The sequence below is a fragment of the Rhyacophila brunnea genome, unplaced genomic scaffold (assembly GCF_057557595.1).
Source record: "Rhyacophila brunnea isolate RB1 unplaced genomic scaffold, BYU_Rbru_1.0 scaffold_3, whole genome shotgun sequence".
In the NCBI taxonomy this organism is placed as follows: Eukaryota; Metazoa; Arthropoda; class Insecta; order Trichoptera; family Rhyacophilidae; genus Rhyacophila; species Rhyacophila brunnea.
This window is the reverse complement of record NW_028232965.1, coordinates 6,814,156-6,841,474: the sequence shown is the minus strand read 5'-3', so window position 1 is coordinate 6,841,474 and position 27,319 is coordinate 6,814,156. Positions and strand designations below refer to the sequence as shown.

Below are 27,319 nucleotides of genomic sequence, written 5' to 3'. Positions count from 1 at the left end.
CATTTGTAAGCTACCGTGTTTCAGTAGAGGTTAAAAAATATGATTATACTAACTGCCAGCTAAGAGCTAAAAATAATTAATTATACTTACTGGAAAATAAATCCTTCTGCCATGAACAAAAAACGAAACATTTTTTTTCTAAAAACTGGAATGCTGTGTCTTAAAAAGATAATAATATGACACTGAATATATTTGAAAGGAAATTATTTGAAGTCATGTTCTACATATATGGTGACTTTTTTGAGAATGCCTTGTCTCAAATATGTCTCAATCACTATTTAATAGATCAAAATGGAAAGGGAGGGTCGAAAAACTTCGACTAAGCTGGTTAGGCTATGTAGAAATACACAGCATTTTTAAAGCTAACAAGTGAAGATGCCGTGGGTTGTAGGAACTCGGCTATGCATGAAAACAGTATTATAATTTCATACAATCTTGTAACATCTATGTTACATATAATATTTATAATAACATAGTTGTTTTGGGAAATGGAGAAAATGTTTTACATGCTGCATACCTAAATCAAAAACAAATTACTTGTTGGCAATCCACCAAGTACACTGCTATTTTAGATACGTCAATATTAATTATTTTGAAATTATTATTGTATGGCGTCGAGACATGAAGGTCGAATATTTCCTCAAAGATACTGCTTATCGATCGCGTCATTCAAACGACATAGTATCAGTATTGTGCAACATGATATCACATCATTACGATCCTGAATAATTATATTTTGATAGATGCTTTCTTAATATAAAATCGTTAAAATCATCATCACTCTTTAAGTTTAATGTACCAGTACAAATTAAGTATACATTTTTCAGAATTCTCAGAACATCTAACTTATTCTTTTTTGATGTGATCATTCGATGTTCAAAATGTATACATAAACCACTATTTTTATTATCCAAAAAGTGACAAATATTTTACTATTTTTAACATTTAAATTTATACGTCATGTAAAAATATGTCGTATTTCCTGTTTCAAACAGAAAATAATAACGAGTCAATGACATTTTTAATATTGCATCTGGCATAAAGGTGGCTTTGTGGTCATATAATATAATAAGTAGTTATTAAATAAACATAATAATTGTTTAAATTGGAGTGTCGTAGTATTGCTATATGTTGGCTGAATAATTATGTAATAAATAAAGACATTACCATTTACCATTTGGCCTTGCATTTTCATATCGATGATTTTCATCCAAAATACACCAATTATACAAATTAAATCAATCATTATAATATATTTGTTTAATAAACTAAATTCAACTTTATATATTTATATGAAGCGAACATTATACATCCAAGAGTTAACAAAAAAACAGCGTATTATGAGAAATATATACATACTAAATCATAAAATGTATGAGGATGGACACCGACCCTATAATGATAATTTATAAAACAACATCCAATACTTGCACGCAAGTAGGATATATCATTATATGAAGAGATTTGGTTAAACACAGCTATCGCCTCAATGGCATGTTAGTTCTGCACCCCGGGAAAACAATCAACTAATAAACCGATGATCTCGATATATAAAACAGTTATGGAAGGTCAATACTAGTAAGAATTGAAGAGTTCTAATGCTAAATTAAAACGGATACAATCAATGAAATTAAGAATTAGTAATAAATATATATTTATGGAAATTCTAATATAATACTGTATTGTAGATTTTTAAACTAATTGCGAAATACAACACAGTATAAATTCTTGTAACAAATTATGTTGTTTTTATTGAAAAATAACTTAATATTTTTTTATTATATTTTTCAGGTAGCTACGAGGACGCCGGAATGAGTCGCTATAAAAACAACACCTGAAAAAATTGTTGCATTAGCAGAAGTACAATGAGACTGGTAAGTATATCGCACCAATTTCAATATTATTTGCAGGCTATCTTTTTCAAGAGTTTCCAACTTAGGGACCTCGCCATGATCCCCACAAGGCGGGAGCTAACAGGACTCTAGCCTGGGGGGCTGGGCAAAGAGACTGATCAGATAGACGTACATTACAAATTTTCTCAAGAATAGTAACATTTTGAAATATGCGGTTGTATGATACAAATTTTTATTAGGTATTGTGTGTCGGTACTCGATAACTGCATAATTCAAGTGGATGTATTAAAGGATACAAAAAAAATCGCTTAAAATACACTGAATGCCATTAATTTTACATCGAACACTATTTGGAAAACGCTACTGTGGAGCGTCATACTGCCTTTAACCTTAGCGATAGGAAAGAGGGGAGGCGCTTCATGATATGTGGGTCATGGACCTTGCACCCCTAGGAAGTGCGCGAGGCATTCCAGAATCTGAATTAAAAATGGAAACTGTTTACTATATGCATACGCTTTTAGAAGAATGCGTGACGAAAAGTAACCTATAAGTAAATCTTTGAAGTAGTTTTGGTCTTACTATATATAGGATAGAATTTTGGTTATATTCGCATATATTTTATGCATAGGTATATAATTTTTAGCGGTTCGTAAAGCAATCAGGGCCAATTTATATTAGGTAAACTAAAAACTAAACAAGGACTCTATACGATTTTTCTTTGTACGGGAGTAAAAAATCAATCTTCATTGATCAATCAATTTTTTCCTAATACTTGTTGAAAAAATACTCCGTGCACTTGTTTCTGACTAACATTTTAAATATTTTTATGGCAACACCAAGTAGTAATGATTTTTATGGGCGCTGAATATTTTATTCCATAGCATTTGAAACAAAACTTTAACTTTAAAGATTTTAATAATCTGCTTAAATAAAAAGTCGTAACAATAAAGCATGCAGACAGCATTGACGTGTTTGATTGAATAAAAAATGCATTCAGATAATACATATTTTATTTTGATGTAAAAATTTAACAACATATCGACACTTTTTAGTGTCAATACTCAATATCATCATAGTAATAGCAAAAACGTCAGCTTATGAGGAATTTTAATATAATAATCTCATTTTTACTGTCAACATGAGGATTGAGGAGTATATTTTTAAAAAAATGCCATAATGAAATATTTATAGTAAACTGTTTTTTTGTATTTTAAGCGCAAGTGGTTGGTTGATAAGTTGGTTACTTTTTTTTCTTATGTTATATTTTGAAATAAGAACGATGTGCATATTTTTTATTTACCGATATACTTTTTATTTGTGTTTAATTATGTTATGTTACAAACAGAAAACACAAATATAAGGGAAGTAGGTTGCCTTCTTCTTGAGATTTAACAAACTATAATTCACGAGCGTGGATAAATTTGTCATAAAATTTGTTATGTGCTAAATAATATGTTATTTTTAATAGTTACTCCTGTATCATAATATGCAATTTAGTTTGTCACATAAACGAAACGCGCATTCAATATTGTTAATATTTGAGGAAACTCGGCGAGCTTTGTTTAGTAATTATTGTATTTTTACGCTTTGATCTTCATTATGTAATAAACCTTAACTGGCTCCAAAGTCTTAGTCCATGATGACTGGGTCTCGTATTTATATCGCATGCGAATGTTTAAAAACCCTCTAAAACGATTTTAGATAGTTTTGAGAAAAATGAGAAAAACTCATATCTATTAAATCTGTGAACTTTGTGTATTTATTTTTTAATTCGTACATTCTAAAGAATATTTTGGCTTATACATTTTATGAGTTTTTAGAAAGCACACCCAAACATTTTAGCGGGTTTTGAAATTTACCCTAATTTTTTTATCATACATGACGGTTTTTGGCATTTTTTAAAGTTCAATCTTTGACCATCATAATATTATAGGTAACAAATATAAATATTTATATATATATATACAAATCTAACTCAAAATTTTTCAAAAACAGTTTTAGAGGATTTGAAAGACTCTTATTAATCTATTCTGTGGCTACAATAACAGTTTAAAGAATAATATAATATTAAACATACATAATTTTGAAAAACACTTCTGAGAAAATATATTATAACCAATTATAGAAAAAATCTTTTTGAAAAAAGTAAGACACTCGGCAGGAATCAAGCCTGCATCTCTTGGGTTTACGCCCCTGCTACTATGCTACCAGGTGACATACTAATTACGACAAATTTTAACTATTGGCCTTTAATACCTGCTCATCAGCGCTCTTCCAAGTCAAGCTACTATTGGCAATCGGTTTTGTTTATTAAATCAAAGTAGGTACCTACTTCTTTAATTATTAACCGACGTCACGGATCTCTCCAATATTTGATGCTTTATCTTACTCGAACTTGCTAATAATTTTCAATTAACTATTTCTTTTATTCAACGAATAATCCACAAGTTTTAAAATTTAAAAGAGCGCTGATAAGCAGGTGTTAAGGGCAAATAGTTAAAATTTGTCGTAATTAGTATGTCATCTAGTAGCATAGTAGACAATGCGCACGGAGCGTAAACCCAAGAGATGCAGGTTCGAATTCTGCCGGGTGTCTTACTGTTTTCAAAAAGATTTTTCTATTGGTTATAATATATTTGTATAATGTAGTGTTTTTCAAAATTATGTATGTTCAATAATTGGAATGGTACTTTCTTAAATTTTGTGAATTATTCGTTGAATAAAAGAAATAGTTAGGTAATTAAAAATATAATATTAATAAGTACATAAAATCATGGGAATCTTTGTGTGTCTTCAATATTCCTTTTAAATTGCAGAAATATATTATGCTATGTACACCTAACCTTTCGATACATACGCGACGAGACGCCGGTCTGAGCGTCGCGATGCCAACGCGCATCGACCAATAAGTGGGCGCACAGCATAATACCTTGACAGTCACGGAGAGCACGGCTGCGATGACGTCATCACGCTCGGATACACCTGACCTTTGTTATAAATCCATTATCAAGGCTTACGTAACACAATAACCGAGAGTTGTATAACTCGCGGTACTGCAATTACTGAAATGTATGTACACGCGGTCAATCGGACTCATCCTCAAAACTACATATCGTAATAATATTAACGTTTCGGGCAAAACTCAATTATATCAGTGGAAGTAAAAAACGATATTCTGCAATTTAAAAACCATATGTTATTGCTTAATACGTTTTGCATTACCAATGGTGTATAGCAGTTGCGAATGGTGGGGGTAGGCTGTTAAGATCTGACATAAATGGGGCACATTAAACTTTGTCAGTCAATATACCTATTTGTTTTCATTGAACTAAAACTACAATTTACAGATGGTGTTGGTTAGTTTATAAAATTCAATTAAACCCTGCGAAAACCAAGCCATAATAGATAATAGTAAACAAATAAGCAATTAATCATATATAACTTTGGATGTTTTATAGATAGAATAATATTTTTTATCGATTATGGTTTGGAGTAGGCAAGGCTTAATAATTTTATAAAACTATCCAACATTATCAGTAATATTATGTATTCTTAATATAACGGAGGAAAAAATAAGTATGACTGCAAAAGTGTGCACTAATTTTGTCGGATCGCCCATACCATACATAAACTTATATAAACCATAAAAATTGTGCACACTTTTGCAGTCATATTTATTTGTTTTCGTTAAATTAATTATACATATTGCAGATTGTCTTGGTTAGTTTCTTTAATTTCATTAAGCCCTGCCTAATCCAAACCATAATCGATAAAAAATATTTTTCTGTCTATAAATATCTAAAATTATTTATAGTTTAATGGCATAATTTAGATATTTTATAGATAAACGAATATTTTTTTACTTTTGTCTACTATGTCTAGGTTTAAGCAGGGTTTAATTGAATTTAAAACACTATCTACATATTGTAGTCTTAGTTCAATGAAAAAAAATCGTTTGACTAACAAAATTTAGCGTGCACTATTTATGTCGGAACAACCTACCTCCATCCTACGCCACTGCTACCTGCTATACAGTAGGTATGTAACGATATTATAAAAATATATTTATATTAATATTATCAGAGATTGAATCAATAGTATTATTGAATAATGACTTTTATCGTACACGTTATAAGTAGGAACGCGTCAAGTGCAAAACTATAATAACGCTGCGCAAGTCAACAACAATAGAGATGTCGCTTATCGCCTTTTGAAGGGCAATGTTAGATTGCATTCTGCAGCACGTGCACTTATCTCGTTGCACTATCATCACTTTCAATATCAGTTGCCTATACCAGTTATAAGTTATAACATTGTTATCTACTAACAAGTGCATTTAATTGTGGATACGTTTCAATAATTGAAAGTAAATCCTACGCATTAGTGACAGTACGTACCTACAAGCAAACATACATTACTGTTCAATAGATCTAATATTAAACTGACATTGACCGAGGTCATTTTCATGATTACTGTTTAAGTCTTCACATCTTTGAGGCTTCAAAAGGTTGTATCTAATGATTTATCTTCGTCAGCAGCCGTCGTCAACCTAACGCTCGATGAATATGTCCGTAAGATCTTCCTACAATTCTCACTATTTATTTTGTTTTAATAATATACTACTTAATCACATTATTGGCGTTAACTTAAGGGGGGACATGCTCGTCGAAGGTCAAAATTGAGTTTTTATTGTATTTTCAAACCATGATCCTGGACACTCCTTAAACGTTGTAGATAATCTATTTATATAATTTTGAAGCCTTATTATCCTTTATAGTTATTTTAAACATTTAATGACTGCATAAAGTATTTTTATTACATAAAATAGTATTCTTTTAAACCTCTCGCTCTAATGTTTCAGAATATAGTCATATTTCGGTACATAACTGTGCAGTGGTGTTACGATTTTTTACATTTATTAATTTTTAAACGCATTTATAAAACCATTAGTATAATTTATTACGAGATAATTTTTGTAAAATATTCACGATAAAAAATTATATTGATAATCTCTGTGATCCCAAATTTGACAAGAATTAGGCATTTTATTATTCAAAAAATCGGCAAGATTAACACATTTGAAGATGATTCTAAAGATATTTATTATAAGTTATGTCTTTGACCATTCAAGTGTGATAAACATCTTATGAATAATGATTGCTTTATAATAATTATTGACCTAAGAATAAGGTAGTGTTTTTTTGAAATACGTCATTTCTTTTGTCATTCCCCAGTAGTTAAGCTACAACATACGGCCGTAGCCATAAATTGACAAACTATAATTGAAGTAGGGAGTAAAATGATATTGACGCGCGTGTTTGAACATGTACCGTTTAAAAAAAAAATTTAAAAAAATCGGTTAGGTACATGTTCTAACACGCGCGTTAACATAATTTTACTCCCTATTTTAATTATAGTTTGTCAATTTATGGCTACGGCCGTATGTTGTAGCTTAACTACTGGGGAATGACAAAAGAAATGGCTTATTTCAAAAAAACACTACCTTATACTTAGGTCAATAATTATTATAAAGCAATCATTATTCATAAGATGTTTATCACACTTGAATGGTCAAAGACATAACTTATAATAAATATCTTTAGAATCATCTTCAAATGTGTAAATCTTGCCGATTTTTTGAATAATAAAATGCCTAATTCTTGTTAAATTTGGGATCACAGAGATTATCAATATAATTTTTTATCGTGAATATTTTACAAAAATTATCTCATAATAAATTATACTAATGGTTTTATAAATGCGTTTAAAAATTAATAAATGTAAAAAATCGTAACACCACTGCACAGTTATGTACCGAAATATGACTATATTCTGAAACATTAGAGCGAGAGGTTTAAAAGAATACTATTTTATGTAACAAAAATACTTTATGCAGTCATCAAATGTTTAAAATAAATATAAAGGATAATAAGGCTTCAAAATTATATAAATAGATTATCTATAACGTTTAAGGAGTGTCCAGGATCATGGTTTGAAAATACAATAAAAACTCAATTTTGACCTTCGACGAGCATGTCCCCCCTTAAGCGTCAATTCTTAGTGGAAAGAAAGAATGTTATTTAAAATAAATCAAAATAATTTTATATTCTTAACATATAATATTATATAATCCCACTTAATTTTATAATGTTCCGAAATTTATCTTTGAGATTCTGGGGATTGAATGAATACAAGTGTATATATTGTGTTTAATTTGAGTTAATTGACTTCAAAGTTAAATATGCGATTGTTTTTAACATATTTATGGAAATGTAGATTCATTCTTAAATCATCCTTTATTACTATCCCATGAAAAAGTATTGATATTTTCTTTATGTGTATTAATATGTTTAGTATAAGTCAAGCCAAAACATTAAAATTATAAAGGTACGGTTGTCATGAAAATAGTAACCACATATCTACATCATATCCATGGCATATTGACGTTTATATACCTTTTCATATTGAATATTTCAAGCATAAATAGATATGCGATAATGTAAAACTGAACCTAACTATTTTTTTTTAATTATATGTCTCTTCATCACTTAAATTAACCGATTCAGACATATTTTAAAATTGTGGGAATTAAGAAATATTTTTTTTTTTTCATTTTAATTATGTATGGTTTATTTTTATTTTTGAAATTTATTAGTCAGGGCTGTTCTTCATATTGCATATATGGAATTACATTTTAATAATTAAATATTACTTATATTATTATGTATAAATATAAGCAAGCGAAAACGTCTCTGATCGATATTAAAGTAGGTACTTATTGTGGTTTATAATATTAATACTATCGACCAAAGGTACCTACTTGATGAAATTTGAATTTAAATTCTAATGGATTTAAGTTTTGTACTATTCCATTGTTTATGTACAGCCATGTGGTTTATGTACAATAAATGTGTTATTTTATGAATATAATACACCAAGAACAGTAGTGACTGTTAACAGGTTAAAACTATTTAAGCGATTTTAAAATAAAACATGATAGAAAATGCAAGTTCAATATTCGCAATAGAATTTTCGAAACGTAATATATTGGGGAAATTATAAAATTTTGGCAGTTTTGTTTGTTTTCCACAGTAATTGCTACAATTATGCTAAATAATAATAAATATGGCTGTGCAAAAAACAGAATTATTATTCAACAAACATTAAAAGTTCACCGGCTAGTGCGCCGCAGTTCGCGATTTGGCCTTGACCGCTTCTCCCGTACTTGCGAATAGGTACATAGTTATTTTGCCCACCTATAAAATGTATATACATACATACACGAATGCTATATCACCTGATTTATTACTGCAGAAATTCATTGGGAAACTGCATATAAAATTATTATAAATAGTTAATAATCAAAGTTGTTGAACAAAAAAACCTTCTTCCATGAATAGTTATATGAAACTGAAGCTGAAAATGTGGTACTATAGTAAATGATTAAATTAGCTGCAAGTCATTTCGTAGTGCAGATTTATTTTTTTTGCAGTCTTGTCATCACACTTCTGCCATGACATTTTTTCCAGTGTCACACTGTGGTAAAATGGCTAAAAATGGTTTTTTATATAATTAAATAATTCCTACCAAATCCTTCCCATATCACACCCGGTCTAGATAGTGCGTATATATTTTAAATCATTCGCAGAATAAAGCAAGCCTTTACCTTTATCTGCCTAATTAATGATTATACAAGCATAGGTACTCCCAGTGCATCTAAAATACAAAGCCATCCCCCTGTACTTCCCGTAATCACATATCCTCATTAAAAAGATTGAGAAAGTTAAAGTTTCTTAAGGCTTAATTACATTGGCAGACGCGCAGACCCAACCCGGTCCAACAACCGTCGTCGCCAACGTTTTAATTGCAATTACACGCAACGATTCAATCGCGTTGGTCATTGCTTTTGATTGGTTTAAAATAAACATATTGTTGCTATTATTAAAAATATAGGTTGACCGAAAACTAGATATTTCTTAGATTGGTGGCTATACTAATTGTATTCCCGCGCAATTTTACGTCAAAAAATTGATCTGTCAAACCTAGCGAGCATTTGTTGAAATTTGCGCGGCCGTTTGACATTTATAGAAAGTTTTGTATACTTATTATTAATTTCATCATGAATAACTGGGGAGCTTGAATCTCCAAGCCAATCGATTGAGACTAATTGTAGCGAGTATGGCTATATTTCAACTGGCGTGTATTAATTCGACGAGGACCGTATCCTCAGCGTAATCCATACAATTTTTTGAGATTTCGCCATCTTGTAGTTGTTGAAATCGAGCAGTTGAATGAACGACCGTTTGCGTGGCTCTATTCGGCTATTTTCGTACGCTTTCGGCAATCTTCGCTTACTAATGAATGGATCGCACGACGGAATAATAGAAAATTTTCCAATTTTGTCCCGATTGCTCACGATCATTGAAAACCATAGAGAATAGAGTTTGACAGTCGTGGCAGACGATCCGGACAGACGCAATCTACCAATGTAATTTGTGCTTTAGCGTGCTATGGAATGGTGCATATTGGGCATGACACATAAACACAGATACGTTATAATTAAATAATGAATAAAACATGGGTCTGTGATGTAATAGAGTGCTAATAACCTAAAATAAACATAGGTAGAACACATAGTTCGAAGAAGAGCACGCAAGAGATAGAAACGTCCGAAAGATTGACCTTGAACCTATCATCCAACAGAAGAGTGATCTAGCTAGACTGATGATAAATATAAATGGTTATTTTAACACATGAGTAGCTTAGTATCAAAGTGGGACATAAGCCATTTACAAAATTTTACAGGAGACTCACAAACATGTGTGAAAAGTGTCCGTTTTTCAAAATACCATCTTTAAACTCAAAAAACTCTATGAAAACTAGAGTTTTTGATACTTTCAGTTGATTTTTTGAAAAGAGCATAACTTGCACCACCATAATCAATTACAACATGAATTTAGTGGGAGGTGGCGTTTATCCCACTTTGATACCAAGGTACTCACATATTCTATTGTTACAAAATCACCAAATATATAATATATAAGTAATCGTGATGCGTAGTTAATTTATATAGGTATGTATTTATTATATTCCATAATATAAAAAAATATATAATAATTATCAGAATATGAAATTGATTAAAACAAATAGATGATTCAATAAATAGGCATCTAAAAGTTGACCTCATATTCTGAACCGAATTAATAACATTTTCTCAATGTCCGGAATAATATCGAGATATATTATGTTGTGAAATTTCATTTATTATATCTTCTTACACAATAATTGCATAAATAAAATATATGTGGTCAGTATTGATTATGACATCCGCACTCTCTTATCAGACGATTGGAAAACTCGGTTCAGAGATCAAATGTCAAATTTATCTTCCTATATGTCAATTTCATAATAATATTATAAAATATATCGCTTTTCCTGATTTCGAAATAATTTCTTTTGAAAAATGAATTGAGAATATCAGTATTATAAACAACATTCTAATACATATTTAATATTCATAACAATTATTACGAAATCATAAAACTATCTCTGATTTTGTTTTAATCTTTAAACTACATATTTAATGGCCACATAGATTTCTCACTATATCTGTTTTAAATCAATTTGAACATCCCTATAGTAAACATTCAGCGTTACATTTTTCCCCTACTCACATTCACACATTCGAAACCAATATCGGATACTACATTCCAGTGGCTTGACTCATAACAATGAATCAGTATAATAGTGAAACTGTTTTGTTCTCTTGCCTCCTTTAAAACAAGTTGCTCTGAAGTTATATTGTGTTTATAAAAAATAAATATAACCTGTATACTTTAGTAACTTTCATTTTCTGTGTCCGTTTCTTATTGGGATCACCAGATAATTTCGTCTCTGTTCTGGCAGAACACACTAACTGGAGAATACTAGTTTTGAGTAATTTGACTTTGAAGTTGTTAAAATGTTTGAAATGGTCTATCATGTGAGTTTATTAAGTAATCGTAAAAAGGATGACTTTAAAATAAAGACTGTTTATTTATTAAGAAGGTTTTCAGACGGTAAAGTTTGAAATAAGGAACATTTTAGTATAACTAACTCTATATGTCATTTTTAGAATTAGTGTCTTCTGCCAGAACAGTGACGATTTAATGTTAATGTTATATTCTTCGTGAATATTATACACTATATCGACTGCTTAATCTGCAAACCGGCTAACTCCGTTCAGGAAGGAGAAAAAACATAATAATTTAACTATCGAATGGTATTTAACAGATTCCAAAAATACACTTGGATTTTTTTTTTATAAATAAGCTGCACTATGAATTATTAATAAAATATTTTAGCTTCTCTCTTATATATAAAGAAAATTTATATAAAGAGCGGAGTTGTTCCATTTACGATATTGGAAATTTGGCACCTGCAGTTGGCTGTTTTGTGTGAAGAACGATAACGCATTTTATTTATAGGCTTAGAAGTTTGAAATTTTGTGTGAGTTTAGAAAACATGCTTTATAATAAATAGTTTATAACAAAATGCCATCAAAATCCCATTGTTGGTGAAAAGTGCAGTTAGCTGGTTTGCAGATTAAGCAGTCGATATGTACATTGTACAGGGTATTGGAAGGTATTGATGACTAATAAAATTAATTTAATACTAATTAAGTATTAATACCGTCTAACTCCTCTTCGGTACCCTTTATAATATCTTTGGACTGTCCTGTTCGTGGACCTTTATACATAATAATGCACTATGGTTACGTTCGATAAAAGCACAATGGTCGTTATAGATAGACCAAGGCTTTTAATCTAATTATGATGTATTACTTAATGCTGAGCATGCCATGGAACGCAAGAAATACAAACTCCGCTATGTGTCCTCAAATATTACCAATATTAAATGCGCGTATTAAACTTGAAACATATTATTATGATACAGACGTAACCATTACAGATTTCCACGTTAAGTTTATCCCATATTTCACTAATATTTATTATATGATGATTATTATACCTTCTTACAGCCTAACCTAGAAGATAATCCACATCCATTATTTTTCTATTTATTGGATAAGATAGAGAAGTCGCTACTATCCTAATCATGAAGACTTTTATTTTATATACACTATGGACTTTTCTTACAAATTTCTATCTCAAGGAACATTACATTACAGAATACTCAAATAATATTATATCAGTTAATATAGTAAGACGACAGTTCCAAATTTCGTGATCCATGCTCACGTAGTTCGCTGATTAGTTGGGGGTTGAATTTATGTAGATGACATTCAAAATAATGTACTAAACGTGCGCAAGAAAAGTGCGTTGGTCGTAGACGGCGTGGCTTTCTTGTGCGCACAAGTAAGTGCGCAGTTGAGAATGTGGGTCAGTAGTGTAAGTTCCGCCCCTGTATCGACCGCTCACACGCGACGCTAAACTCCCACTCGCCTCAAGAAGACCGCAAGTGAGAAGAGACTTTCCGCGCGAGATAAACCCGTCTCGCCACGGCTTTAGAGGTCACATTCGGGTGAAGATAATGGCACTTAATCTTCGACGTGTGAAATGCACAAAGGAATGCATCTCTTGTATCGCCGGATGGCCGCTCGCTAAAATATTCGCCAACAATGCCTACTCTTGTTATGCAAAATATTCATGTATTATTCAAAACTAAATGAATATTTCCAAAATTCCGGTAGCTATTCAATCGTATACATCGGACTGAACAGTTATGTAATAGTAATAACACTTAACTGGCCAATGTTTAGTTTACTAGTAAACCGTAAACGGAAATTCAATAATAAATAAGGCAGGCGAATGTAGAACTAAACTCATCACAGTATAAAATGTATTGAATGATATGTCAAATGTGGCGCCCTCACTCAGCAAACAACTTATAATGGTTGATCTCTATATTTTCGCTTCCATTTCGAATATTGACCGGGTCGAAGGTAATAAAAATGTAATAAACACAAGACGAGAGTGCATCACGACGTTTTTCGTATCATTGAATTCATATTTGGAATCGAACGAATTCACAACGAATCACAATTGCTTGTTAAGCAAAAAAAAATAGTACTTATCGGCTTAAGTACTAAAATTTCACCCGGCTCTCTTTCTTGAACATGCCATCGAATTTTAATTTAGGTCAATACTAAGATTTGTTCCACGTAACCTTGCAATTTGGAATAGATTTTTTGAATTATTTTGAATTATTTGATGAAATCAGCCAATCAGTCGCCTGGCATATACTAATACACTAATACGGAGTGCGTATTACACACAAATCCTGTCACTATGTACAATTGCAAAGTTACGTGGAGGATACTATAATAAAGCTTGAAATGGTTAAATCAACTATAATATCGAAATAAAAAGTTTGAATACCATATGGTACTCTATCATTCGGACACATCATCATCATCATCAGCCGGGGTCAATCCACTGCTGGATGAAGGCCTCCCCAAGCTTTCTAGGATACATAGGTACCAATATTGTATCAAAGGAATATACTCGTAGATCAATAGAGAGATGTTGAGGAAAATGTATAAAATATACAAAAATATAAACCATTGGATAAAAATGCATCAATATTTTTTAAACATGTATTACAACCATATGAGGTACTTTCGACTAAAAAAAACATCCGTATGACCAAGTGTTAATATATTTTTAAATCACTATATCCAATCCAAAGAGCTAATTTAATACACCCACTAATGAAACGAGTTTTTTGGTAGGCATTCCATGAAGTAGGAATGTACCTATATAAAATTAAAGGAAGAGAAAAACTAACATATCTAATAGTCATATTTTTGTTTCTAGTCGAACATGGAGCGCGGCAGTCAACAACAACCACATCAGCAGCACCAGCCACAACCACAACAACAACATGAACAACAACAACATCAGCAGCAACAACAGCAACAGCAGCAGCAACAACAGCAACAACAAATGCAGCACCAACAGCAACAACAAATGCAGCACCAACAACAGCAACAGTTGCAGCAGCAGCAGTTGCAGCAGATTCAACAGTCTGCCTGCAGTCTGCGGGAGTCGGACTACGAGAGGCTGACCGTTTACATCGTGCCGGACGTGCCATGCCCGCAAGGGACGCCAACGCGCGCCGAGAAAACCCTACCGCGGAGTCTCACTCTCAAGCCCTCCGTAGTCTTGTCCACCCCAAATACTCCGGTAATTACCTTCTGTGCCTATGTTTGTTAAATCGAATTTATAATATAACGAAATAAATAAAACCTTACTACGCCATTGCCATTGTCAAGAACGGAAACGTTTCTGAAACCACCCCGCCCTCCGCTATCCACTCCAGCACAATATTCAAACACAGAGTTTAGATTATGAAGCCCTAATCAGCTATCAACAATAAGACGTAACTGATAATACCTCAGATATAACATTGAGAACAATACGATGCCGGGAAAAAATTTAACCCGCTTTCATTGGATTCGCGTCATTGTGATTTACCATTGAGCAACCTTCATCTTATCTAAATACGACGAAATTAACTAATATTCATACATCTGCAATACTTAACAAAAGTAAGAAAAACTCTATTTTCCACATAAAAGATAGTTCAATATTCAGAATCAAGTGGAAATCTGTTATAAAATATATTTATTAACTGACTAACAGATTATTTAATTTTTATAATAATACTATACTAATTAATTATTTCTTTTATTCAACGAATAATTCACAAAATTTAAGAATGTACCATTAATGAAGAGCGATGATGAGCAGGTATTAAGGGCCAATAGTTAAAATTTGTCGTAATTAGTATGTCACCTTGTAGCATTGTGGACAATGCGTACGGGGCGTAAACCCAAGAGATGCAGGTTCGATTCCTGCCGGGTGTCTTACTTTTTTTCAAAAAGACTTTTTCTATTGGTTATAATATATTTTCTCAGGAGTGTTTTTCAAAATGATGTATTTTCAATACCATACTAGCTTGTAAAAATAATAACCATTATAATAAAATAACACAGGTTAAATTTAGTTACGTCAATAACGAATTCATAAAATAGTTTTTAATCATTTTTCTAGACGGAAGGAGTATGGAGTACCGGAGTCATTCCTAAAGGAACTAGGTTTGGACCATTCGAAGGAACTAGAACCCCAAATTCTCCTGACGATAAAGTATCATGGAGATATTATTGGAGGGTAAGTGACAATTTTTCGTCGTACTAGTTTTCTTTTGTAAATATGTACATATTTATTATTATTATTCCAATGCTTTTTAAGCGGTTTCGGGCTAGAATCGATTAATTATTATTTAAATCACTCGATTGCACTTTTTAATAGAGTATTCTTGCTTTTACTACGATATTAAAACTAATTCCTTATTCGGTTTGAAACCAAATTTAATGAATTACCATTTTTCATATTTTTGTGTAAATAGTGGAATAAAAAACTTGAAAATACTATCTTCCGAAAAAGCAAGAATTATAACGCAAAAAACTTTATTGTTTTATTTTTAGTTAATTATTTAGCTTTCAGCAAGTTTTTTTTTATAAAATTTATGATTTTATTATGCAGCTCGATTATTTCTTAGAAATAATGTTATAATTTCTGTACAAAAAATTTGGTTATTGGCTGTGGTCACCTCTTTAATTCGCCATATTTCTTTCTCTTTCCATCTAACCTAATCTGTATATCCCCCTCTCTCTTCTTTCGTTCAGGTGCAGGAAACTGTTAGACACCACACCTACGGAAACATAAAGGTAAGTTCACATGTACATACATAACATAAACTTTGTTTTCTTTAGTTTGTAGTTATTGTAAAACTTTTGGTTTATGGTTTATTAAAAACGCTAATTTTTCTTTGCTATATTCCCATTTGCATAAAAGCTTACGTGAAAAGTAATCATTTATTTATTGCTACATTCATTGTAAATTAAAATATGTCGTCAGATAATAAAGGTATACTGAACCACTAATCATTTTTTTCACCAAATAAAATATACCTACGCGAAATAAAAATAAATACTTATAATATGTACTTAATATTTTTTTAATTTTTTTTTACGTCATAAAAAATCATTTGTATTCTTAGTCACCTTCATGGTTATAACCGGTAAATTATTTACTTGTAAAAGAACAATCTTGACCCACATAGAAAAGCATCTGCCGCTGAAGCCTTGTGGGCTGAAACCCGCATCACATCGTGCTTTTTAATATGTAGTGAGTGATACAGAGCAATGACTCAATAGTTTATGTGAATGGTTAACAGACAGCTTGACAGAATTGCATTAAGTCGTCTGTTATTATACCCTCCAACGTATGGAGATGTCTGATTAGGAGAGAAAATTGTAAATGAATTGTATATCAATTTATTGCTCATACTATGCTTTTTTCATAAATATACTATAACTGTATTTTTAAAGACATTTCGAAAGTACAGGAAGTGTATATATGGTAGTGGCGAAGGTTACAAGTAGGATGGTAAGTACCGACATAAATAGTGCACACTAAACTTTGGCAGTCTTATGTATTTTTTTTTCTTTGAACTAAAACTACAACGTGTAGATAGTGTTTGTTAGTTTTTCAAATTCAATTAAACCCTGCGTAAAGACAGCCATAGTTGTTAACAGTAAAAAAAAATATACGTTTGTCTATAAAATATCTAAAATTATACCATTAAACCATACATAATTATGGATAGAAGAATATTTTTAACGATTATGGTTTGGCCTAGGAAGGGTTTAATGAATTAAAAAAAAAACTAACCAACACCATCTGTAACATGTATTATTAATTCAACGAAAACAAATAAGTATGACTGAAAATGTGTGCACTGTTTTTGCCAGATCGCCCATAGCATACCTAAACTATTGTGGTTTGGTTTTGGCAGGGTTTAATTGAATTTTAAAAATTCCCGAGCGCCATCTGCAAATAGTATTGAAAATAAATAAGTATGGCTGACAAAGTAGTAGTGTGCACTATTTATGTCGAAACTTAACAACCTACCTCCACCCCTCACCGCTGATCTATGGTATATTGATAAACCGAAATAATCTTTCAAATCCATCAAACTAATAACACTGTTGACATTATAAATAACCCCATTTAACAGATAAATAATAACAATTGTGCTTATTTTCCATAACATTAACGCTTCTTTTACCTCAACAGATATTCAAAGACAACGACTACTACTACCTGGATGGGTCAGACACGAGTGTCGCCAACTGGATGAGATACGTCGCGTCTGCCTATTCCTTCACAGTCATGAACCTCGCCGCGTGCCAACACGGAGAGCATATCTATTTTTACACAATCAGGTAAATATAATATTATGGTATTACAACTTTTATTATACAGTGACACTATGGTCGTAAATCCATATACGCACACGACATGTACTACAATAAGTACTACATAATTATAATTCACAAAACGCCAAAAAATAATAATAAACAAATATTCTCACTTCAGAAACGTAAAAGTTAATTTTAAAAACAATAAACATTTATAAAACGTCTTTTTATTTTTAGGGACATAATGCCTAACGAGGAGTTGATGGTGTGGTATTGCAAGGATTTCGCCAAGAGATTGGGTTATGATATCGATCCAGAAAGAGCGACGTATTCAATATGTAAGATATTAAATTTCATAGCTTGATAATATTGTACCTCAGTACCTAATGAAATGAAATCTGAAGCATGTGTTATGTATTAATATTAAAATTTGATTAAAAAATATACTATCAATGACTTAACTGTTTATTGCTCTTAGCTTCCGTGGCTTACTATTTTTTTTTCATTTTAGGTAAAGAAGAAACTATAAAAAAGGCGTACGGACTACCCCCCGCACCAATCCACCCTGAAGTGGCTTATAACCACATGAAATATGTTTTGGGATTATCGCATCCCAAAGATCTCATCCGCGCCGAGACTCCGCCAGAGCCTTCGCCACCTCCTCCACCCCCTAACTCTTCAGCTGTACATGTCATTAGTCGGAGAGCGTCACCACCCGCCAGACAGAGTATACGAAGAGAAACCTCACCCGTCCCACTTTACAAAACTCACCCTTCTCCCACACCTGTCGATCCTAGAGAACCTTGTCCCGCTGCACCCACCCAACAAGCGAGAGACCTGCCTTTAAGAATACACCACCGAGAAACCTCAACGATAATCATCCAACAACGGAAAGAAAGCCCGCCGCGAGGACCACAAGAGTCTCCGGCAGCGCCGCAGCCCGCACCATATGATCATCATCAATTAACACCCGCCGATGGATCCGTACGATCAGATGAAGGGTACCATAGTAACGGCTACCATGATGATGGATTTACTCCTCCTGAAGATTCAAGTGACTCTGATTCAGAAAACAACTACGTCTTAGATTGCTCTAAAAAAGCTAATGCCCCCAAAGAGACTACCGTTATTGTTCAGAAGGCTGTCGATATGGTAGAAATTCACAGAAATGAGTTTAGAAAAGTAAAAATTAAAATGCCTCGCGCTTACCATTATCAGAACAATAAAGACCCTGATTGTGAAAGCGAAAAAGAATTGACTATTGTTGAAGATCCAGTCGAAGAAATGCCAATGTGTCCTCTTTCGCCACCTAGAAGAGACCCGGCAACTTCCACTGTTATTGTATTGGATACATCTCAGAGAGTCGCGCCACCTCTCTCTAAACCACACTATGAAGCAGAAAGCGCATCACCACCTCCTCCCGCCGCATTTCTTAGATACACTCCTCCAAGTTCTAGCATTCTTGAAACCATACTAACCGGTAATCGGCTGGATGTTGACGAAAGAGATTCTAATGGTAGACAACCGAACGCAACGCCACCACCAACTTCTCCCACCGAAATGGCATACTCCTACAAGAAAAGCCAAAGGTATGGCAATGCGTGTAGTCCAGACTCGAGTTCAAATCTTCCCAGTCCAGTTCCTGGTCTTTTACCGATAGGGCCACAAATAATCATACCCCGCAATAATCACCGCGCCCCATCTCCTCAACCGCCTGCCCTCATGTATGCCTCGCCCGCCCACCAAATGGTACCTCACACCACAGAAATTAGAGAAATAAGAGAAATTCGGGAGATTAGAGAAATGAGGTATGAGAGTCATCCATCGCCTAATTATATGTATGGAATGTATTCGCCACCTAATTCTACAATAATCACAAGGCTCGGAGGTTCACCTCCCAACATTCACTCTCCTCCTGTATCATCGAGTCATCATCATTATGACAGGAACGGTCTCTCCCATCACTACCCTTCGTCATCAGGAGTAATTACGCTCAAAAATTGTACACAAATGAACATGTTACAGAGTTCAAACTTGAACCACCACCTAACACAACCTTTGCCTCCATTGAGACATACATCACCATCAAGAATGTCACCGCACGGAAGTCTGAGCCCTGACGGAGGATCTTGCACGAGAAGTTGCAGCCCTTTGAGTCCAAACTCTCAAGGGTCAAGAGGTTATAGAAGCTTACCGTACCCTCTCAAAAAGAAAGATGGCAAAATGCACTACGAATGTAATGTATGTTGTAAGACATTCGGTCAACTTTCGAATTTGAAGGTTCATTTAAGAACTCATTCTGGTGAACGACCGTTTAAATGCAATGTATGTACAAAATCTTTCACTCAACTGGCGCATTTACAAAAACATCATCTTGTTCATACTGGAGAGAAACCTCACCAATGTGACATCTGCAAGAAACGGTTCTCATCAACGTCTAACTTGAAGACTCACCTGAGACTCCATTCCGGGCAGAAACCGTACGCTTGTGATCTCTGCATGCAGAAGTTCACGCAGTTCGTCCACCTGAAGCTGCACAAGCGGCTGCACACCAACGACAGGCCCTACGTCTGTCAGGGCTGCGACAAGAAGTACATCAGTGCTTCGGGACTCCGAACGCACTGGAAGACGACCAGCTGCAAGCCGAACAACATCGAGGAGGAGTTGGCCATGGCCAATGCAGCCAACACAGAATATTTGGGTAAGATATTTTCTAGTAACACTCTTAAATTATAAACAGATCTCCAACGTTGAATCAACATTTTATGAAAATGAATTTTCACGAATAGGTTACAGTTTTCACATTTAACTAATTTTCATATCACTTGGCTCATACATTTTCTTCGAGCGATTCACTTTCACTTCCCACATTTTTGAATAATCCATAAGAGTAGTGAAAATAATATTTTTTTCGTTTTCAAATTATTTATAAAGCCTTTTTATACATACCGTCTGTATTTGAAAATTATCAGAAAATTGGAGTTGAAGATTTTTTTAACACAGCTGCGTTGTTTTTACAAACAATTAATCTCACTTTCACTTGATAATTAAAAATCTCAACTTTATCTGAGATAATTTTTATATGTTGTTAAATAATCTGAAAAACAATTAGGGGCAATATGTTATTATTTGAGTCAGAATTTACTTGATTAGAATTTAATTGACAAATTTGGTTTATTAATCGATGGCTATGTTGGTTGTCACACCATAATCAAAACCATCTAGTCTCAATAACGGGGTAAAACTGAATCAAATACCTGTCAGTTATAAACCAATGTGTAGTATTTTAATAAAATAATCATTTTTATAATAAAATTTGTTTATATCACTTTGTATCAAACAATCAATTAATTAATAGTTATCGATCGTCACATACATACACGTAAGTACACAAGAATTTCACTTATGAAAAAATACATATTCTTTCCTCTTTGCACACAAAGAAATTTCGCAATATTAAAATCGACATAAAGAATAAAAATGCATCAAAATTAATATAAAACCGTCCTCTGATGTCGCGCTTAACCTAAACACTGGCACTTTCACTTGGCGCGGTCGAGTCTGAGGTCGCGCAAAGACTTTCCATTCCTCCACCTCGCCGAGTCGAGCCTCGCGGAGGTAAGCTGGGGGTTCGACCAGACCTCTGACTGGCGGGATGCTCCTCCCGTCAACTCTAGATCTGTAGCAGACACTTTCTCTTAGCTGGTCGAGTGGGAAAATCGCCATGCATTTTATGCGAGGGCATCGCCCTTTACAATCATCCAAAGCGAATATTGACCCAGAACTAACATATAATAAAGAAGATTTCATTTTAAAAAGAAAGTTGTCTAAATGGTGGTTCGTGCATGTTTTACATACTGTGAAATAAGTTCCGTTTTTAGTACGATAATAATATACATATCATTCACTTTTCAATATTATTTGTTGACTACCCACTGCGATACCACATAATATGAAAAACACATGTTACTATGTTATGTTTAGTTTCATTTTTTTAGTTAACTGGAAAAAATTGTTCTCATTTTAGTACATTTAAAAATTTTAAACTCACAAACGTAGCATATTGAAATCTATAGAGTAGACCAGCGCATCTATTCTATACACAAGACTGCTATCGGCCGCTATCTGCGGCTATTGAGGGTAGTTTTTCATATTTTTTTATTGAAGTATTATAATTTTTACAATAACTTAGTTGTAATTGTTACAATAAGTGCTATGTTTTAACAGCACCTCTCTTGGCTGTGCTAAATTTTAGAGCGAGATAGAAAGTTTTGACTGTTTAGAAGGCTATCTTATTGTAACAATTATAATACCTCAATAGAAACATAATATGATAAACTATCCTCGATAACCGCCGGTAGTCGGTAGGCTGATAGCAATCTTGTGTATGGATAGATGTGCAGGTGTTATAATTAATTATTATCAACAGACTTTTATGGAGAATAGCCCACATTCCGCTATGTATATTTTCTGTATCAAATACACATTTTATAAACGATGTGATGATATCGAAATCATATCAATAGTTATAGAGACGAATACTCCAATACTACCCCAACATTAGGCCACTACTCAACATATAAAATACACGTGCACTGTAATTCCATATCACCCACGTATAGATAGTAATTTAGTTATCTAATAATTTATCACAATATATATTTTTATTGTGTATTTTTTTGTAATTTGCGTGAAATTCAAAACAACATTACAAGCGCTTATCACCGTAGAGAGTGTAAAATGAAAGTTTGCATTCATATTAATATGTAGTGACTTTAATAAAATTATGTCATACAATGTGTCAAGATTATTCAGTAAAATGTATTTTTCAGGTCCAACCGACAAGGACTGTCCTGAGGAAGCCTACGACCCCCGCCCTCCCCCGCGGCTGATGCAGTCCGCCTTCATCCAGCGCCCTCCTCCTCACCTTGACCCATACTCTCACCACATGTCACACCCCTCCCACCCGCAGCATTCTCCTCATCCCTCGCACCCTATCCACAGAGGACTTCCCGCAGACATGCCTCCCGGACCTCAGGGACACTTGCAACACACACCAACAGAGCACGGATACTCCCCACATCCTGTGGTCAGGCAGCCCGACGAGACGAGGCCCAGCGTCATCGAGTCCAGCCAGCCACTCATCATCGAATGCACTTAGACTGAATTAACCACTTTGACTGGTGACTGACTGGCTTTCTGGGATAACTATGATGAGTCGGCTGCGACTGACGTTCGGCGACCAGCGTTCTATCTATTCCTTCGCGATGTTACGTTCTGGAGCATATTTCATTCGGACAAATAAATTAACGAATTAGAAATAAATACTGAGCACATTATAGTGTTGGCACATATGCTGCGAAATTGTATATGAAATTAATTGTTGCGCAGAAAAATGTGATCAACGTACGCCATCCTCCAATCTGAAATATTCTCATGAAAATTTATTGTGTATATCCTGACATACCAAATAAATTATTATAAATAGATACATTGTCATTCACTCCCAGAATCTGAAGTTTCACAATAACGTACAATAATAAGTCTTTTTTCATCAAAAATTTATTTTGGCAGTTATCACCTTTTTCGCGTAAGAATTATCTTGATCGTGATCAAGTGCGGAATGTGCTGAGAATACTGAGATCAAATTGAGTGTTTATATTGTAAAATTGAATGTATATTATTATTACATTAAATAACAAGAGTAATATAACTCATTGTCGATCGAATTAGGATGTGAACTATTCGGATTTGTACCTGCGAATCACAAAACGCAGCGGCGCTTTCCGAAGCGTCCGTGTTTTTATACAAACTACTTTTACATTATTATCTATCCAGTTTTAAGGCTGTAATATGTAGATTTAAGAAATGTTTATTTGTCGAGAGAAATATTTAATTTTTTATTTATATTTTAGTGTTAAGTGTGTAAGTATATTGTAATTAATTAGTTTCATCGCTGTCGGTTAGAATTATTAATTGTGTATAGTCATTGTAAATTTATTTTCGGTTGAATGTTTGTTGTAAAATTTTAAACACTGTTTTAAAATATCTCCAGTGAAACCAAATAATATGTACTGTCTGTCATCGACCCAAAGAAGTGCTCGCGGAATGCATCTCTTAAGAGGTGATGGGAAATTAAAATACTATTTACGTGAAAAGAAAACTGAATATTTTAACAACCCTCGTTCAATTCATTCATCGAAACTCACGATTTTTTTTATTTAATAATTATTTCGCTATATAGTTTATAAATAAAAATACATGAGAAACTCTCCTCGTACCTATGTTGAATTTGTTTGTTATATTTATAAATATTTAATTCTAATTAAGTAATTTTAAGCAAGCATCATAATTTATTTGTTTTTCCAGTTATTTATATATTGTCAGTTATTTTCAACTTATTTTTATATTTTTTTTCATCATTTGTCTTATGTACTTTTATACTTTTATTAGAATTTTATATTGTTTGCATAAAAAGGAAATGGTAAATGAATATTGCATTGAATTCTTATACAAATTGATCGAGTGAAAATGTATGTGTAATAAAAGCATGTAATTTAAAATATTACCAATAATAATGAAACAATGTAAATAAAGTCTATGAAACTATTTAAAAAAATAATTAAAGTATTTTTTTTGATACGCAATACACATATTGAACTTACCTATATGGTAAAAAAATCAGTTAAATAAAATGATGTTTCCTCTTATCTTGGTTTCAGCACATTAAAGTGAATAATAAAAGTATTTTTGTTTGATCTCATACATCGTGGGCTTACTAAAAGTTTGTCTCAAAAAGTCTCGAAATCATGTTATGAAGTAATTGCAATTTGAAGTTTGACATGCCCTCTAAAATCAGGCATAATGTCAATTTCTTTGTGCTTTATATGCATGTTCTATATATCGGATTACCTCGAATTTGTTTTATAGCATAAATATTTATACATAGACACGTCATATTAATCCGTTAACTCTAAATACCTAAACTATCGACTTACCAACTTTTGGCAGTACCCCACGATATAAAAAAATATTTTCAGAGTCATAATCAAGTTATTTTATAGATTCATTTTTTTAATTATGAAAAAAACTTCATTTATTTACAATATTAGACCAATAGTACGAACAAAGATAATTTGTCATTTCAACATTGGAGAGAATTGAAATATTGTTTTCCTTTTCCTTTTTGCAAGAACCGATGGTGCTTCTAATAAATAATAATCGATATTAATTTTCTCTTCCGAATTATGAAAATATTTGATGTGAGATAACATGTTTTTTATCGTATAAATTTCCGATCAACACACATAATTACATACTTAATTCATTATATTGGAAGTCTCGAATAAAATGGAAATCCCAGTAAATAGTAACAATATATTATATATTTTTATACAACCAATATCCAGTTTCAGCTATCACTTAAATATTTAAATATTTTAAGACTTTCGTAATTTTTTTTATGGAAAATACTCAACATTATAATTCAACTAATAATAATAACGATACAGGACTTTAATTATTAATATGAAAATATAAATTCAATGGGTACCTACTTACCTACAATTTTAAGCTTTTATCCCACCGATATAATAATTTTAAAATTAAGCCATTTATCGAAATTATAACTTATTGATTTTTAACCTATTTCTACAATAAAATATTTAAATATTAAATTCTCTACTGAAGATATCTTAAGAGATTTTTTTTCTTAAAATAATTTCAGTCATGATACATTTTTGACATAGATATCATACTCGTAGTACAATTTGCGATTTGAAATGCTCGAATATAAAAATCATTTTAGACAATTCATCTAAACTAAATCAAAATTTGAAATAAGTTTTTTTATAGTTGGTTTCTTTTAAAATTATTCACAAATTTTAGAAACAATAATTTACTATCGTAAATAATAATTCTACGTGTACTATTTTCATATATTTTTTGTTATATTTATGTAATTTAATATCTACAATAATTGAAATTAAAATATTACAAATGGTACGTTCCTCTGAATATTTTTCAAATTATTCAAAAAACTTTTATTTTAAAGATAATCCGCTCAGGGTAAATGTAGCGTTTATAATATATGGGAGAAGTATGTACTGTGTACAATTTAAATACACAATACCTAAATAGCAGATATCATAAGAAACTCTTGCTTCATTCAGTAATCTTGAACTTTTTATATTATAATTAATTACCATAAAAGGTATAATTCTTTATTCAATATGTGTATTAAATTAATAGTTTTAATAACAGTAAGCTTTCAATTTTTCAAAAATAATCAACTACTCTTTATAAACTATAAAATATCTGGCTATGAATTGACGAGGAATTTTACCTGTTCCGCATTTACACCACGCATTAATATTTTATAAAATGTTGGTACTTAAATCTTTACTCTTATATAAATATCTATACCTATCATTCTTTTCAACTATTTGTTTTTTTTTTATACAATAATATTTTGATAATATCGCCAAATTAACTGATCAAACTAGTTTATAATAATAGGTTTTAAGACTACGGTAATACTTTCATGTTAAAACAATATTAAGCAAAGTATTCCTATTAATATAACCGTCAATTGCTATCGGCTACAATTTTTATAAGCAAACGTGCGTAGATTAAAGTTTTATTTTTATAATTATATATGTATAATTTTGCACTTACTGGAAAAAAAAAATTGCTTTCTTGACGTGTATATATGCATTGTGAGCTAGTGCTCTCCGGAAAAAACGTTTGTTATATTATGTAATTTTATAAAATAATATAATATATATTGAGAGCAGAATATATGGTGCCTTGTACAAATTCATGAGATTTAACCATTGTAAAAAATGCATATATACGGAATTTGTGATTGACTGATGATGTACAGATTTTTTAATGGAAAATGTAGGATTTTGGGATATTTTCATTTTTGTACGTTTTTATTAAGTAACCTTACAGTGTCTTGTATCTCAATAAATTTAAGATAATTTATTAAACTATCCTTATTTTTGTTTCTTCCAATAAATATGTTAATTAAAATGGTTGTTTAATCTATTTAAAAAATAAAAACAAACAAATTGAACAACTTTAAATATTCCACACTTGTAAAATGTTTGTAATACTTGTGTATAAATCCAGAGATTAGACCAAATTTAAGAAAATAAACATCTTGACGAAAAAATATTTATTTTATTTAAAT

The 27,319-nt window shown here is 32.0% G+C and overlaps 1 protein-coding gene across 1 annotated transcript; it reads left to right on the top strand.

Annotated features, from left to right (window-relative positions):
* The first annotated feature begins 14,677 nt into the window (after window positions 1–14,677).
* Blimp-1 (PR domain zinc finger protein 1) lies at window positions 14,678–23,284 on the top strand. Its single transcript, XM_085952460.1, has 6 exons — window positions 14,678–15,040; window positions 15,911–16,027; window positions 17,999–18,147; window positions 18,361–18,461; window positions 18,635–20,824; window positions 22,956–23,284. Exons 1-6 carry the CDS (start codon window positions 14,678–14,680, stop codon window positions 23,282–23,284), a joined length of 3,249 nt encoding a protein of 1,082 aa, XP_085808586.1.
* The last annotated feature ends 4,035 nt before the right edge of the window (window positions 23,285–27,319 follow it).

Excerpts from the sequence above, each read along its gene's own strand:
- Blimp-1 (XM_085952460.1), top strand. The coding sequence starts at position 14,678 with ATGGAGCGCGGCAGTCAACAACAACCACATCAGCAGCACCAGCCACAA. Across the intron at positions 18,148-18,360 it reads ATCTATTTTTACACAATCAG|GGACATAATGCCTAACGAGG; the intron begins GTAAATATAATA and ends TTTTATTTTTAG. Across the intron at positions 20,825-22,955 it reads AGCCAACACAGAATATTTGG|GTCCAACCGACAAGGACTGT; the intron begins GTAAGATATTTT and ends TGTATTTTTCAG.